The sequence below is a fragment of the Nerophis ophidion genome, linkage group LG07, assembly GCF_033978795.1.
Source record: "Nerophis ophidion isolate RoL-2023_Sa linkage group LG07, RoL_Noph_v1.0, whole genome shotgun sequence".
Taxonomy (NCBI): domain Eukaryota; kingdom Metazoa; phylum Chordata; class Actinopteri; order Syngnathiformes; family Syngnathidae; genus Nerophis; species Nerophis ophidion.
This window is the reverse complement of record NC_084617.1, coordinates 5554780-5570420: the sequence shown is the minus strand read 5'-3', so window position 1 is coordinate 5570420 and position 15641 is coordinate 5554780. Positions and strand designations below refer to the sequence as shown.

General features: G+C 42.0%; 1 protein-coding gene across 1 annotated transcript in view; it reads left to right on the top strand.

Moving 5' to 3' along the window:
• The window catches only part of camsap3 (calmodulin regulated spectrin-associated protein family, member 3), a 111646-nt gene that overhangs the window by 78837 nt on the left and 17168 nt on the right, over nt 1-15641 (top strand). The window contains exons 3-9 of the mRNA XM_061905230.1: nt 655-795; nt 5546-5632; nt 11613-11751; nt 11830-11969; nt 12302-12386; nt 12463-12484; nt 13384-13439. Of these exons, the coding sequence (XP_061761214.1) occupies nt 655-795; nt 5546-5632; nt 11613-11751; nt 11830-11969; nt 12302-12386; nt 12463-12484; nt 13384-13439 (670 nt within the window). The remainder of the gene's footprint in view (nt 1-654; nt 796-5545; nt 5633-11612; nt 11752-11829; nt 11970-12301; nt 12387-12462; nt 12485-13383; nt 13440-15641) is intronic.

Here is a 15641-nt window from a genome sequence, read left to right as displayed (position 1 = left end):
GAGTCGTAATTTTACTCAAAAAAAAAAAAGTCCCAAGTTGGTAAGAAAAATGTTGCTAAGCAAAATGGTAACAAAAGTCGTAATTTTTTCCTAAAAAGTTCACAATTTTACAAGGTCAACAAAAAAATTGGCAATATTGTGATAAAAGTCAGCATTTTAATGCTGCCTTTGCATTGATGTTTACTTCAGAACAAGAAAAAAAAACCTGACTTTGGAGCAATGTTCACAGACTGTAGTATTTGTCTCTCAATTAGATGCAATGGTTTTCCGTATTGAGACCAGGATTTCGGTCCTAACTTGTTCACTGGTCCTCATTTGGAAGGTATTTTTCCTTGTTGATGTCTGAAGAAGGCTATAAATACAAGAACACACACACACACACACACACACACACACACACACACACACCTGCAACCATTTTGTTGGTCTGTTTCCAATGTAATGATTTATCTAAACAACAAATACAAGTCCAAAGTTCAACCACTTGAATGACACTGATGTTTGCTGGCTACAGACCTTGTCAGGCCCACTCGTGGCCTCTGCTGACACCTAGTGGAGACACTTTGTAACTAACTTTTGTCTTCCCACTCATGCTTGCATTTTCATGTTTTAAATTTCCGTCCTTTTTGACAATTTTCTCTCCCCTCCTTCCAGAGCGCTCACTTGGTGGTGATCGACGCACTGATGACGGTGGGAGCCTCTGAGACGGTGACCTTGGCCAAGGCTGGCGGTTCTGCCGAGCTTCTGGGCGGGTCTTCCAGCTGGACGGATGCTGTGCTCCACTGGGTTAACGCGGTGAGGGTTGCACTATTTAAAAAGCCACGATAGTAAAACATTGGTAAATAATGTCAGCATTAAACGGAAATGCTGATTATCGGTCCTGCTAGACACCGACCTCTATTTAATAATACAACTTTAACATTTGACAACCAAATAATAAAACAAGGTGACTCTGTAAAAAATCTGGGTATTATCTTCGACCCAACTCTCTCCTTTGAGTCACACATTAAAAGCGTTACTAAAACGGCCTTCTTTCATCTCCGTAATATCGCTAAAATTCGCTCCATTTTTTCCACTAAAGACGCCGAGATCATTATCCATGCGTTTGTTACGTCTCGTCTCGATTACTGTAACGTATTATTTTCGGGTCTCCCCATGTCTAGCATTAAAAGATTACAGTTGGTACAAAATGCGGCTGCTAGACTTTTGACAAGAACAAGAAAGTTTGATCATATTACGCCTGTACTGTATATACCTTTATATACATATATACATACATATATACCTGTACTGGCTCACCTGCACTGGCTTCCTGTGCACTTAAGATGTGACTTTAAGGTTTTACTACTTACGTATAAAATACTACACGGTCTAGCTCCAGCCTATCTTGCCGATTGTATTGTACCATATGTCCCGGCAAGAAATCTGCCTTCAAAAGACTCCGGCTTATTAGTGATTCCCAAAGCCCAAAAAAAGTCTGCGGGCTATAGAGCGTTTTCCGTTCGGGCTCCAGTACTCTGGAATGCCCTCCCGGTAACAGTTCGAGATGCTACCTCAGTAGAAGCATTTAAGTCTCATCTTAAAACTCATCTGTATACTCTAGCCTTTAAATAGACCTCCTTTTTAGACCAGTTGATCTGCCGCTTCTTTTCTTTCTCCTATGTCCCCCCCTCCCTTGTGGAGGGGGTCCGGTCCGATGACCATGGATGAAGTACTGACTGTCCAGAGTCGAGACCCAGGATGGACCGCTCGTCGGGACCCAGGATGGACCGCTCGCCTGTATCGGTTGGGGACATCTCTACGCTGCTGATCCGCTTGAGATGGTTTCCTGTGGACGGGACTCTCACTGCTGTCTTGGAGCCACTATGGATTGAACTTTCACAGTATCATGTTAGACCCGCTCGACATCCATTGCTTTCGGTCCCCTAGAGGGGGGGGGTTGCCCACATCTGAGGTCCTCTCCAAGGTTTCTCATAGTCAGCATTGTCGCTGGCGTCCCACTGAATGTGAATTCTCCCTGCCCACTGGGTGTGAGTTTTCCTTGCCCTTTTGTGGGTTCTTCCGAGGATGTTGTAGTCGTAATGATTTGTGCAGTCCTTTGAGACATTTGTGATTTGGGGCTATATAAATAAACATTGATATTATTTGTTCAACTCAAAGTGTGAGGTCACATTTTGAGCAGGATTTCACAAGAGCTACAACATGTACACAAAACTACAAAGACTGATGACATTTATTAAACAGACAAGAAGCAAGGAATCATGCAAAGACAGAGTTCAATGTGGCTCACATGAGGAGAGTTTTTTTGGGCTGTACTCTAGTTACGGACATTGTTTTGCAGCTGGCAAGCAGTGTTAATTTTGACAGCAGTTTTTAACTTGGTTTTAGTCATAGTTTTTGAGGAAAATATTTTTTTTAAATTTTAGTCATATTTTAATAATCAATCAATCAATGTTTTTTTATATAGCCCTAAATCACAAATGTCTCAAAGGACTGTACAAACCACTACGACATCCTCGGAAGAACCCACATAAGGGCAAGGAAAACTCACACCCAGTGGGACACCAGTGACAATGATGACTATGAGAAACCTTGGAGAGGACCTCCCCGGCCCCTAGGGGACCGAAAGCAATGGATGTCGAGCGGGTCTAACATGATACTGTGAAAGTTCAATCCATAGTGGCTCCAACACAGCCGCGAGAGTTCAGTTCAAAGCGGATCCAAGACAGCAGCGAGAGTCCCGTCCACAGGAAACCATCCCAAGCGGAGGCGGATCAGCAGCGTAGAGATGTCCCCAGCCGATACACAGGCGAGCAGTACATGGCCACCGGATCGGACCGGACACCCTCCACAAGGGAGAGTGGGACATAGGAGAAAAAGAAAAGAAACGGCAGATCAACTGGTCTAAAAAGGGAGTCTATTTAAAGGCTAGAGTATACAAATGAGTTTTAAGGTGAGACTTAAATGCTTCTACTGAGGTGGCATCTCGAACTGTTGCCGGGAGGGCATTCCAGAGTACTGGAGCCCGCGAGAGTTCAGTTCAAAGCGGATCCAAGACAGCAGCGAGAGTCCTGTCCACAGGAAACCATCCCAAGCGGAGGCGGATCAGCAGCGTAGAGATGTCCCCAACCGATACACAGGCGAGCGGTCCATCCTGGGTCTCGACTCTGGACAGCCAGTACTTCATCCAAGGTCATTGGACCGGACCCCCTCTACAAGGGAGGGGGGGACATAGGAGAAAAAGTTCTTCTGCGTTGTCTCTGTTGTGTTTTTGGTCATTACTACTTGCCGTAGTTTTGAAGCAATGCCTGATGGGAATCCGGATGTTGTGTGTCAATGTATTAACGTGCCGGCTGGAATAAACACACGCCGAGAAGTAGCTCCGTGCCCGCCTACTTTATGGGTTATGGATAAACCTATGGAGAACGGAGACTTATATAATAGTCTCCTTTTCAGGTGAGAGAGGACGCTAAAGGCAGTGCCTCTAAGGCAGTGGTCCCCATCCACCGGGCCGCGGCCCGATTGGTACCAGGCCGCAGAATAATTTTGTATTCATTTTAATTATTTTTTAATTAAAAAAAATCTATATATATATATATATATATTTTTTTTTTTATTTTTTTATTATAACAACATAAGAAAACACAAGATACACTTACAATTAGTGCACCCACCCAAAAAACCTCCCTTTTTCATGACAAAGGGAAATAAAAAATAAAACTCCCCCCCCCCAAAAAAGTTGGGGACCACTGCTCTAAGGCACGCCTCAAATATTGTTGTCCGGGTGGAAATCCTGAGAAATTCAGGAGAATGGTTGCCCCGGGAGATTTTCGGGAGGGGCACTTAAATTCGGGAGTCTCCCGGTAAAATCGTAAGGGATGGCAAGTACCATATTTCCTTGAATTGCTGCCGGGGTGCTAATTATTTTAAAACCTCTTCTCACTCCGGCGCTTACCAAAGGCATGCAGTAAATTTAGGCCTGCGCTTATAAATTTGAGTGTGATGTAAGGATACCATCATGAAAAGCACATTTAATTAAAAAAAACGTTATTATGGTCTTACCTTTACTTATAAATGAAGTCCATGCGCAGCTCCTTCTGATCAAAAGCCTCGATAACTTGTTTATAGAAGTCTTCCTTATCTTTCTTCAGTTTTAAAAGTCTCTCTGTCTCGATGGAGATCTTCCTTTATTTACCTCCTGCTTCGATTGAAAGTCCAGTTTAGAAAACTGTTTTATTTTAGATATGTAATCCTCCATGTTGAAAGTGCAAGCGAGAGGAAAAAATAAACGATCTCTGCTCACTCTTGCTGCTTGTTCAATCAATCAATCAATGTTTACTTATATAGCCCTAAATCACTAGTGTCTCAAAGGGCCGCACAAACCACTACGACATCCTCGGTAGGCCCACATAAGGGCAAGGAAAACTCACACCCGGTGGGACGTCGGTGACAATGATGACTATGAGAACCTTGGAGAGGAGGAAAGCAATGGATGTCGAGCGGGTCTAACATGATACTGTGAAAGTTCAATCCATAATGGATCCAACACAGTCGCGAGAGTCCAGTCCAAAGCGGATCCAACACAGCAGCGAGAGTCCCGTTCACAGCGGAGCCAGCAGGAAACCATCCCAAGCGGAGGCGGATCAGCAGCGCAGAGATGTCCCCCAGCCGATACACAGGCAAGCAGTACATGGCCACCGGATCGGACCGGACCCCCTCCACAAGGGAGAGTGGGACATAGGAGAAAAAGAAAAGAAACGGCAGATCAACTGATCTAAAAAGGAGGTCTATTTAAAGGCTAGAGTATACAAATGAGTTTTAAGGTGAGACTTAAATGCTTCTACTGAGGTGGCATCTCGAACTGTTGCCGGGATGGCATTCCAGAGTACTGGAGCCCGAAATGAAAGCTGTTTTATTTTGGATATGTAATCCTCCATGTTAAAAGTGCAAGCGAGAGGAAAAAATAAACGATTACTGCTTGTTGTCACTTCTTCTGCAGCCGAGTAGTCGCAAGAAGGATCACTAGCGCCCTCTACCACCAGGAGGCGGGAGTCATTTAATGACTCATATTTGACACACGCAGCTATGGTATGTTAATAAAACATAGCTGCTTACTGTTCTTTTTAGCATATTCAATGGCTTGGACCTTAAATCCTACTGAAATGCTCTTTATGCGATTTCAAATGATTGAAATCAGCCTCCTCCATTTTGAAGATGACGACAGGTGAAGTGCCACTCGTGACGTGACGAGTTTGACCCGGGGGAAATTCTAGGCATATGCTAATTATTTGGCGAAACGAGTTTAACCCGGCGGAAATTCTAGACATGCGCTAGTAAAAATTATATTTTGCGAAACGAGTTTGGCCCGGCGGTAATGCTAAGCATGCGCTAATTATTTTTGAAAAACGAGTTTGACCCGGCAGTAATTCTAGGCAGGCGCATACTTCAAGGAAATATGGTATGCTATAAAATCAGATGGCGTATATATTGTGAGCTTCTATTTTCAACTTAGGCTCCACATAAGCCTGTTTGTGAATGTTTTCAGATCAACCAGAAACTGAGGGAACTTACAGACGTAGGACAGAATGATCAAAGGGTCCCAGAGAGCGAACCCCAGCCCCTTCAGCCCTCTGTGAGTATGACATGCAGCTCAGTCTTCACATCATCTTGCTGCTTCAAGATCTATTTTCTTCTGCTGCACTTTGAATGGTTGGTCGCTAAACAAGATGGCCGTGTCATCATGAGTCCTTCTCGTGTTGAAACTTCTTTGTGCTCCTGTCCTCCCGTGTCTCTCTCTCTCTCTCTGTTTCCTTCCTGCGCTCACTCCTCTTTGACAGTGTCCTACTCGCTGGTATTGGAAACTAGTTCCTGTAAGTTCCCTTTTTTTTCCCCCTTTTTTTCCCATCCTCGCAGTGTCTTCATCACTTTTGTCATCCAGTATCTGACAGGTCAGGCTTCCTTTTTTGTTAGTTTCTTTGGTTTGTGCAAGTTTTGCAGAGCGTGGAGTGGGTTCATGCAGTCAAAGTTAAAAAGCATGTTTATTTAGTCCCATTTTTTTTATCTGCCTTGCCTGCAAATGTCCTCTCACAACTTGCATGTTTTGACTTGAAATCCTTTTTACACTTTGATCTCCTATTTCAGGGGTCGGCAACCCAAAATGTTCAAAGAGCCATATTGGAGCAAAAATACAAAAAACAAATCCGTCTGGAGCTGCACAAAATTAAAAGCCATCTTACATACAGATAGTGTCATGAGATATACATTAATTTATGAGGACTTAAAGGAAACTAAATGAGCTCAAATATTGCTACAAATGAGGCATAATGATGCAATATGTACATCCATCCATCCATCTTCTTCCGCTTATCCGAGGTCGGGTCGCGGGGGCAGCAGCCTAAGCAGGGAAACCCAGACTTCCCTCTCCCCAGCCACTTCGTCTAGCTCTTCCCGGGGGATCCCGAGGCGTTCCCAGGCCAGCCGGGAGACATAGTCTTCCCAACGTGTCCTGGGTCTTCCCCGTGGCCTCCTACCGGTTGGACGTGCCCTAAACACCTCCCTAGGGAGGCGTTCAGGTGGCATCCTGACCAGATGCCCGAACAACCTCATCTGGCTCCTCTTGATGTGGAGGAGCAGCGGCTTTACTTTGAGTTCCTCCCGGATGGCAGAGCTTCTCACCCTATCTCTAAGGGAGAGACCCAAACTCATTTCGGCCGCTTGTACCCGTGATCTTATCCTTTCGGTCATGACCCAAAGCTCATGACCATAGGTGAGGATGGGAACGTAGATCGACCGGTAAATTGAGAGCTTTGCCTTCCGGCTCAGCTCCTTCTTCACCACAACGGATCGGTACAACGTCCGCATTACTGCTAGCCTAAATAGCATGTTAGCATCGATTAGCTTGCAGTCATGCAGTGACCAAATATGTCTGATTAGCACACTCCACATAAGTCAATAACATCAACAAAACTCACCTTTGTCCGTTCATGCACAAGGTTAAAAGTTTGGTGGACAAATTGAGACAGAAAAAGAAGTGGCATAAAACACGTCTTAGAAAGTCGGAGAAAGTTGTACATGTAAACAAAGTATGGTGAGTTCAAGGACCGGCAAAATCAGTAGGACAAAACTCGAATCAATGAAGCATGTTTAATACAAACAGTGTGCTTTATAGCAATAAGGGAGGTTTGTGTCATGTTTGTCCTCCTACAAAAAAACATATTAAAACAAAAAATATGTCCCCCCCCCCTCATCTTTTTCCATTTTTCATATATTTTTGAAAAAGCTCCAGAGAGCCACTAGGGCGGCACACAAGTACTGTGCTACCTCGGTTTTCGTTTATCATCCGTTCCAACAATGTTTTCCTTTAAAAAAAATTATTCTTATCTTAAAAAACAAAACCAAAAAAATCACATTTTATACAAACCCCGTTTCCATATGAGTTGGGAAATTGTGTTAGATGTAAATATAAACAGAATACAATGATTTGCAAATCATTTTCAACCCATATTCAGTTGAATATGCTACAAAGACAACATATTTGATGTTCAAACTCATAAACTTGATTTTTTTTGCAAATAATAAGTAACTTAGAATTTCATGGCTGCAACACGTGCCAATGTAGTTGGGAAAGGGCATGTTCACCACTGTGTTACATCACCTTTTCTTTTAACAACACTCAATAAACGTTTGGGAACTGAGGAAACTAATTGTTGAAGCTTTGAAAGTGGAATTCTTTCCCATTCTTGTTTTATGTAGAGCTTCAGGCGTTCAACAGTCTGGGGTCTCCGCTGTCGTATTTAGCGCCTAGTGACAGTGGTTTTCTGAAGTGTTCCTGAGCCCATGTGGTGATATCCTTTCGAGATTGATGTCGGTTTTTGATACAGTGTCGTCTGAGGGATGGAAGGTCACGGTCATTCAATGTTGGTTTCCGGCCATGCCGCTTACTTGGAGTGATTTCTCCAGATTCTCTGAACCTTTTGATGATATTATGCAGCAGAGATGTTGAAATCCCTAAATTTCTTGCAATTGCACTTTGAGAAACGTTGTTCTTAAACTGTTTGACTATTTGCTCACGCAGTTGTGGACAAAGGGGTGTACCTCGCCCCATCCTTTCTTGTGAAAGACTGAGCATTTTTTTGGGAAGCTGTTTTTATACCCAATCATGGCCCCCACCTGTTCCCAATTAGCCTGCACACCTGTGGGATGTTCCAAATAAGTGTTTGATGAGCATTCCTCAACTTTATCAGTATTTATTGCCACCTTTCCCCAACTTCTTCGTCACCTGTTGCTGGCATCAAATTCTAAAGTTAATGATTCTTTGCAAAATCAGTTTGAACATCAAATATGTTGTCTTTGTAGCATATTCAACTGAATATGGGTTGAAAAGGATTTGCAAATCATTGTATTCTGTTTATATTTACATCTAACACAATTTCCCAACTCATATGGAAACGGGGTTTGTAGATCAGAATGGCAGTTTTACATGCAGTAAGCAATTAATTTTATTATTATTTTTTCATTTATTTATTAATTTCAGGCAATGACATTAAAATGTACAAAGTTGACAACACATATATGTGAAGTGAAGTGAATTATATTTATATAGCGCTTTTCTCCAGTGACTCAAAGCGCTTTACATAGTGAAACCCAATATCTAAGTTACATTCAAACCAGTGTGGGTGGCACTGGGAGCAGGTGGGTAAAGTGTCTTGCCCAAGGACACAACGGCAGTGACTAGGACGGCGGAAGCGGGAATTGAACCTGCAACCCCTCAAGTTGCTGGCACGGCCACTCTACCAACCGAGCTATGTCATCCCTATTTGCAAAATTCAACACATTTAATTCAAAATCATTTCAATCAAGGGGACATTTAATTTTGTTTTATATATTTATATTTAGTTTTGACTTTTGTAATCCAACCATTGAATATATAAATTAATATAGTGCAAAAGGTAATGTATACCAAATTTTTCCGACTATAAGTCGCAGTTTTTTTTTTTATAGTTTGGCCGGGGGGTCCGACTTATACTCAAGAGCGACTTATGTGTGAAATTATTAACACATTACCGTAAAATATCAAATATTATTTAGCTCAATTTGAAATATTCCACTTAAAAATGTAATTTGGTGAATATATTTAGTTTTTTCTTTAAAAAATGGTTTTCTTTGACAAAAGGAGCATACAAATAAAAACTTTTAAATGTTATATTGACAGATAGATCTAATGTTGATCGAGAGATTTAAGCCTATAATAATAATAAGTGAAGTGAATTATATTTATATAGTGCTTTTCTCTAGTGACTCAAAGCGCTTTTCATAGTGAAACCCATCCATCCATTTTCTACCGCTTATTCCCTTTCGGGGTCGCGGGGGGCGCTGGCGCCTATCTCAACTACAATTGGGCGGAAGGCGGGGTACACCCTGGACAAGTCGCCACCTCATCGCAGTAGTGAAACCCAATATCTAAGTTACATTTAAAGCAGTGTGGGTGGCACTGGGTGCAGGTGGGTAAAGTGTCTTGCCCAAGGACACGACGGCAGTGACTAGGATGGCGGAAGCGGGAATCGAACCTGCAACCCTCGAGTTGCTGGCACGGCCACTCTACCAACCGAGCTATACCACCCCCCCAATAATAATAATAATGACACATTTTTAATATTTTTTTGACCAAAACCTTTTGGTGTCCCCTGGATCAAACCTAAATGTATATTTTTTATAAATATATTGTATTGGTTTTTAAAATAAAAAATATCAAAATAGCCCCAGTTTGCTTTGATTTTTTCAGTGTGCGGCCCTCAGTGGAAAAAGTTTGGACACCCTTGCCTTAAAACAAGTAAAACACTCTAACACAGGGGTCGGGAACCTTTTTGGGCTGAGAGAGCCATGAAAGCCAAAAATTATTTTAGAATTTTACTTGCGACTCTTGATGACCTCATCAAACCGCCGCCAGCGGAGCATAACAACGACAAGAGTGTGTTGTTGCCGGTGCTGTAGCCGTGGCTAACAAGCCAGCTCGCTCTGTGACTGACTAGCGACACCATGTCTATGGTTTTGGATTATTTTAAAGTGTCTGACGGATAAAAAAAAAACTGACAATTTGCAATGACTGCAAAAAGTTGGTTGTGTGAGGAGGAACCTAGAAGTCTTCCTTTTAATACGAGCAACTTGATCTCCCAGCTCTTCGAGAATCATATGGAAATACACAATGGATGAAAAGCAAACAGCGAAAAAAAGTAGTACCACCCTTCTCAACGCAGCATTTCCGAAGCTCCGGCTGACTGCGAGGCCACTTCAAGCACTCACCACCAGCTTGCAGAACATTTTTTGTTACCTATACAAATACGTTAGAGCAGGGCAGATTTAGCCCGGTTTATAATTTCCTGTTATACAGTATGCCAGGCAGTCTTGCACTAAAGGAGGACTATGTTATTGTTGACTTTATGACACACAGGGGTCGGGAACCTTTTTGGCCGAGAGAGCCTTGAAAGACAAAAATTATTTTAGAATTTTACTTGCGACTCTTGATGACCTCATCAAACCGCCACCAGCGGAGCATAACCACGACAAGAGTGTGTTGGTGCCGGTGCTGTAGTCGTGGCTAACAAGCCAGCTCGCTCTGTTACTGACTAGCAACACCATGTCTATGGTTTTGGATTATTTTAAAGTGTCTCTGACGGATTAAAAAAAAACTGGCAATTTGCAATGAATGCAAAAAGTTGGTTGTGTGAGGAGGAACCAAGAAGTCTTCCTTTTAATACGAGCAATTTGATCTCCCAGCTCTTCGAGAATCATATGGAAATACACGATGGATGAAAAGCAAACAGCGAAAAAAAGTAGTACCACCCTTCTCAACGCAGCATTTCAGAAGCTCTGGCTGACTGCGAGGCCACTTCAAGCACTCACCACCAGCTTGCAGAACATTTTTTGTTACCTATACAAATACGTTAGAGCAGGGCAGATTTAGCCCGGTTTATAATTTCCTGTTATACAGTACGCCAGGCAGTCTTGCACTAAAGGAGGACTATGTTATTGTTGACTTTATGACACACAGGGGTCAGGAACCTTTTTGGCCGAGAGAGCCATGAAAGCCAAATATTTCAAAATGTATTTCCGTGAGAGCCATATAATATATTTTTTTAACTCTGAATACAAATAAATGTGTGCATTTTAAAGTAAAACCAACATTTTAAGAGTAGAATAAGTCTCTTATTATTTTTAACAAAATTGTTATTCTAAAAGTTAACCAACAATATAATACTTCTTACCATTAATGCGACATCTTGAACAGGTGCGGTAGAAAACGGATGGTTGGATTAAAATGCATGAGAATGTTTTATAATTTGAACGTTATTTTTAACACTGTGATTACCAGCCGAATTATTAATTATCGTGTTAAGCAATGTCAGCTAAGATTTATCTGAGAGCCAGATGCAGTCATCTTGCTCTAGAGCCATAGGTTCCCTACCCCTGCTCTAAAATAAAATCTTAGTGAGAAGAATTATTTTATCAGACAGAAAATAAGCAAACATCACCGTCATTTGAGATATTTCATCTTACTTAGATTTCAGTTTTTGCAGTGTACATTTTCTGATTTTATTGTGATATTTCTGCTTCAGGTGCGCTACAGAAAAGACAAAGTTCAGTCCAGACAGAATCCCGTTTTCCCGGCGGTGAATGAAGTCGAAGACTTGTCTAGCGGCTGTGCCGTCGCCGCCGTCATACATTATTACTGCCCCGGCCTGCTGAGACTGGAAGGTAACCAACCAAAACACGTACCGCTCGTCTTAAATGTGCGGCGCTTTGACGCATTTCCCGTTTTTTTCTCTCCGCCAGACGTCTGCATGAAGGAGAGCATGTCTGCTGCCGACAGTTTGTACAACCTGCAGTTCGTCCGCGAGTTCTGCGACAGCTGCCTGAAGAGCTACTGCCACTTAACCTTGGAGGACATGCTGTACTCGCCAAAGGAGCTACGGGTATATATATATATATATATATGAAATAGTTTAATTTCATAAAAACACAGTTGTTCTACTAACTGTACTGTGCTTGCTGGTTACTAAAAAAAAAACAACAACAACACTTACCTTTCACTATTTGAGTAACCTTAGTTCTGCCATTTGCGTATTGGCGAGCGATCTCCGAATCCGGGAACATCCTTCACGGATTTGTTGTGGACATCCGCAAATGAGAACGGGATGTTGCTTCCAGCTATCAGCATAGCCATCCATCTTTGTACTCGGCATAAGATACACCATCGGGTGTCCATTTTTTTTCCCCTAATTTGTACATGTTTTTCTGTGTTCAGCTTAATTTGCTGAGTTTCCTAGCCGAGCTGCTTCACTGGTTTGAGGTGCAAAGGCCCGACTTTGTTCAGCCGTTGGACACGTCAGGTATGTGTCACTCATAAGAACTGAATATTTGTTACATCCTGATGCTGATCTTGACTTACTTTCGATGTCTCCACAGCGGCGAGGCCTCGTGGTGCAAGGTGCAGTTCCTCAAACTACAGTTACCGTATTTCCTTGAATTGCTGCCGGGGCGCTAATTAATTTAAAACCTCTTCCGCGGTAAATTTAGGCCTGCGCTTATAAATTTGAGTGTGATGTAAGGATTCCATCATGAAAATCACATTCAATAAAAAAAACGTTAATATAGTCTTACCTTTACTTATAAATGAAGTCCATGCGCAGCTCTTTCTGATCAAAAGCATCGATAACTTGTTTATGGAAGTCTTCCTTATCTTTCTTCAGTTTTAAAAGTCTCTGTCTCGATGGAGTTTTTCCTTTATTACCTCCTGCTTCGATTGAAAGTCCAGTTTAGAAAGCTGTTTTATTTTAGATATGTAATCCTCCATGTTAAAAGTGCAAGCGAGAGGAAAAAATAAACGATCACTTCTTCTGCAGCCGAGTAGTCGCAAGAAGGATCACTAGCGCCCTCTACCACCAGGAGGCGGGAGTCATTTAATGACTCATATTTGACACACGCAGCTACGGTATATTAATAAAACATAGCTGTTTACTGTTCTTTTTTAGCATATTCAATAGCTTGGACCTTAAATCCTACTGAATAGATCTTAATCCTCTTCCCTTAATGCGATTTCAAATGATTGAAATCAGCCTCCATTTTGAAAATGACGACAGGTGACGTGACGAGTTTGACCCGGTGGAAATTCTAGGCATATGCTAATTATTTTGCGAAACGAGTTTGACCCGGCCGAAATTCTAGACATGCGCTAATAAAAATAATATTTTGCGAAACGAGTTTGACCCGGCAGTAATTCTAGGCAGGCGCCTACTATATACCCGGCGGCAATTCAAGGAAATACGGTAGTTTGCATGAAGCATTTTTTTTTTATTTGACTAAAAATGTTTTTTTTCTGTTCTATAGCATCTCTACGTCAATCCTCAAGAAACCCTTTCTCCCCATTTCCTCCTCTGCATCAGGTGAGCTGTCAGGTTCAAACACTGATGACATCTATTAATAAACAAGACACGAAGCAAAGAATTAAACAGAGACAGAATTCAATTTAGCTCAATTTGGGGAGAGATGCTTGGACGTCTGCACCCTTGTGCCGTGTCATTACGCTCTGGCGAAAAATTGTACGCCTCCCCCTTTATTTGGATTTTCTCTGACCACATGACAACAGCTGCTTCTAAGCAACGAGGTCGTAAACAGCCATCGCCTCTGCTTACAACAGTTCAAAAGAAAAGGCTGTAAACAGTTCACAGAAACGGTCGTAAAAGAGTTCAAAAGGAAGTTCGTAAAACAGTTCAAAAAGAGGTCGCCTGGAGGGGAGTCTGGTCCTGCTTCCTCTTCGCTTTCGTAGTTCTTGGGTCAGACAATATCTTTCTGTTGATTACGATACATGAAAGAAACAGGAACACATTCATGTTGGCTTTTTTTACAAGCTTTCTTCTTTGTAAAGTTTTTTTTTAAGACAGCTTTTGCTTCCCACCGGGCACTCAATGTAGCACAAAGTTTTTGTGATAACTTAGAAAAAATTGTTCTAACATGAGTTTTGGTAATTTCAGTGCCTGTTTGTTTTTGCGTTGCATTTTGGGTTTTTCATGACAACGCACGGCTGGTGTTTCCTAATGAAATGTTGCATTTTCTAGCTTTGGATAGTATTTTCTTAGGTTGCACAATAATTAACTCTTCATATTATATACTTGATATCTAGGGTTGTACGGTTTACCAGTATTGGTATAGTACCTCGATAGTAATTAATCATATTCGGTACTATACCGCCTCTAAAATGTACCCGTACCCCGTCCTCGTCACGTCATGACATTGTTGGTTTTACAAGCAGAGGAGCATGTTCGGCAGTGCACAATCACAGAGTACTTACAAGCAGACACAGTGTGTAGACAGAAAAGGGAGAACGGACGCATTTTGGCTTAAAAAGTAAAGATAAAGGCGAAGTTATAACACCCTCAGCTTTTAGACATGGCTAGCTAGCTAGCGGCTAAAGTCCTCCCGCAATCTGCAGTGTTTTAGCTACTTCTAAATCACTAACCCTCGCCAGCATGGTGACGAATAAAGTAAGTTTCTTACAAGTAGTATTATCACTGGAGGATGTAGAATAGCTAAACATGCTTCACTATACACCGTAGCTCACTGGCGTCACAATGTAAACAAACCCCACGGGTGGATCTACACCTGACATCCACTGTGATGATACCAAGTGCAGGAGTGTATCTGTTCGATACAACTATGAATACATCGACATTTTTTAGCATCACAAAATCTATTTTTGTTTCTTGAACTCCGGAAATACGTCCCTGGACACATGAGGACTTAGATTATGACCAATGTTTGATCCCGTCACTACTTGGTATCGGATCGATACCTGAATTTGTGGTATCATCCAAAACTAATGTAAAGTATCAAGCAACAGAAGAATAAGTGAGTATTACATTTTAACAGAAGTGTAGATAGAACTTGTTGAAAGACAAAAATAATCAATCAATGTTTATTTATATAGCCCTAAATCACAAGTGTCTCAAAGGGCTGCACAAACCACAACAACAGAAGCCCACATGAGGGCAAGGAAAAACTCACAACCCAGTGGGATGTCAATGTGAATGACTCTGAGAAACCTTGGAGAGGACTGCAGATGTGGGTGACCCCCCCTAACCCTTTAAGGGAGACCAGATGCAATGGATGTCGAGTGGGTCTGTCCATAGTGGATCTAACATAATAGTGAGAGTCCAGTCCATAGTGGATCTAACATAATAGTGAGAGTCCAGTCCATAGTGGATCTAACATAATAGTGAGAGTCCAGTCCATAGTGGATCTAACATAATAGTGAGAGTCCAGTCCATAGTGGATCTAACATAATAGTGAGAGTCCAGTCCATAGTGGACCTAACATAATAGTGAGAGTCCAGTCCATAGTGGATCTAACATAATAGTGAGAGTCCAGTCCATAGTGGATCTAACATAATAGTGAGAGTCCAGTCCATAGTGGATCTAACATAATAGTGAGAGTCCAGTCCATAGTGGACCTAACATAATATTGAGAGTCCAGTCCATAGTGGACCTAACATAATATTGAGAGTCCAGTCCATACTGGACCTAACATAATAGTGAGAGTCCAGTCCATAGTGGATCTGACATAATAGTGAGAGTCCAGTCCATAGTGGA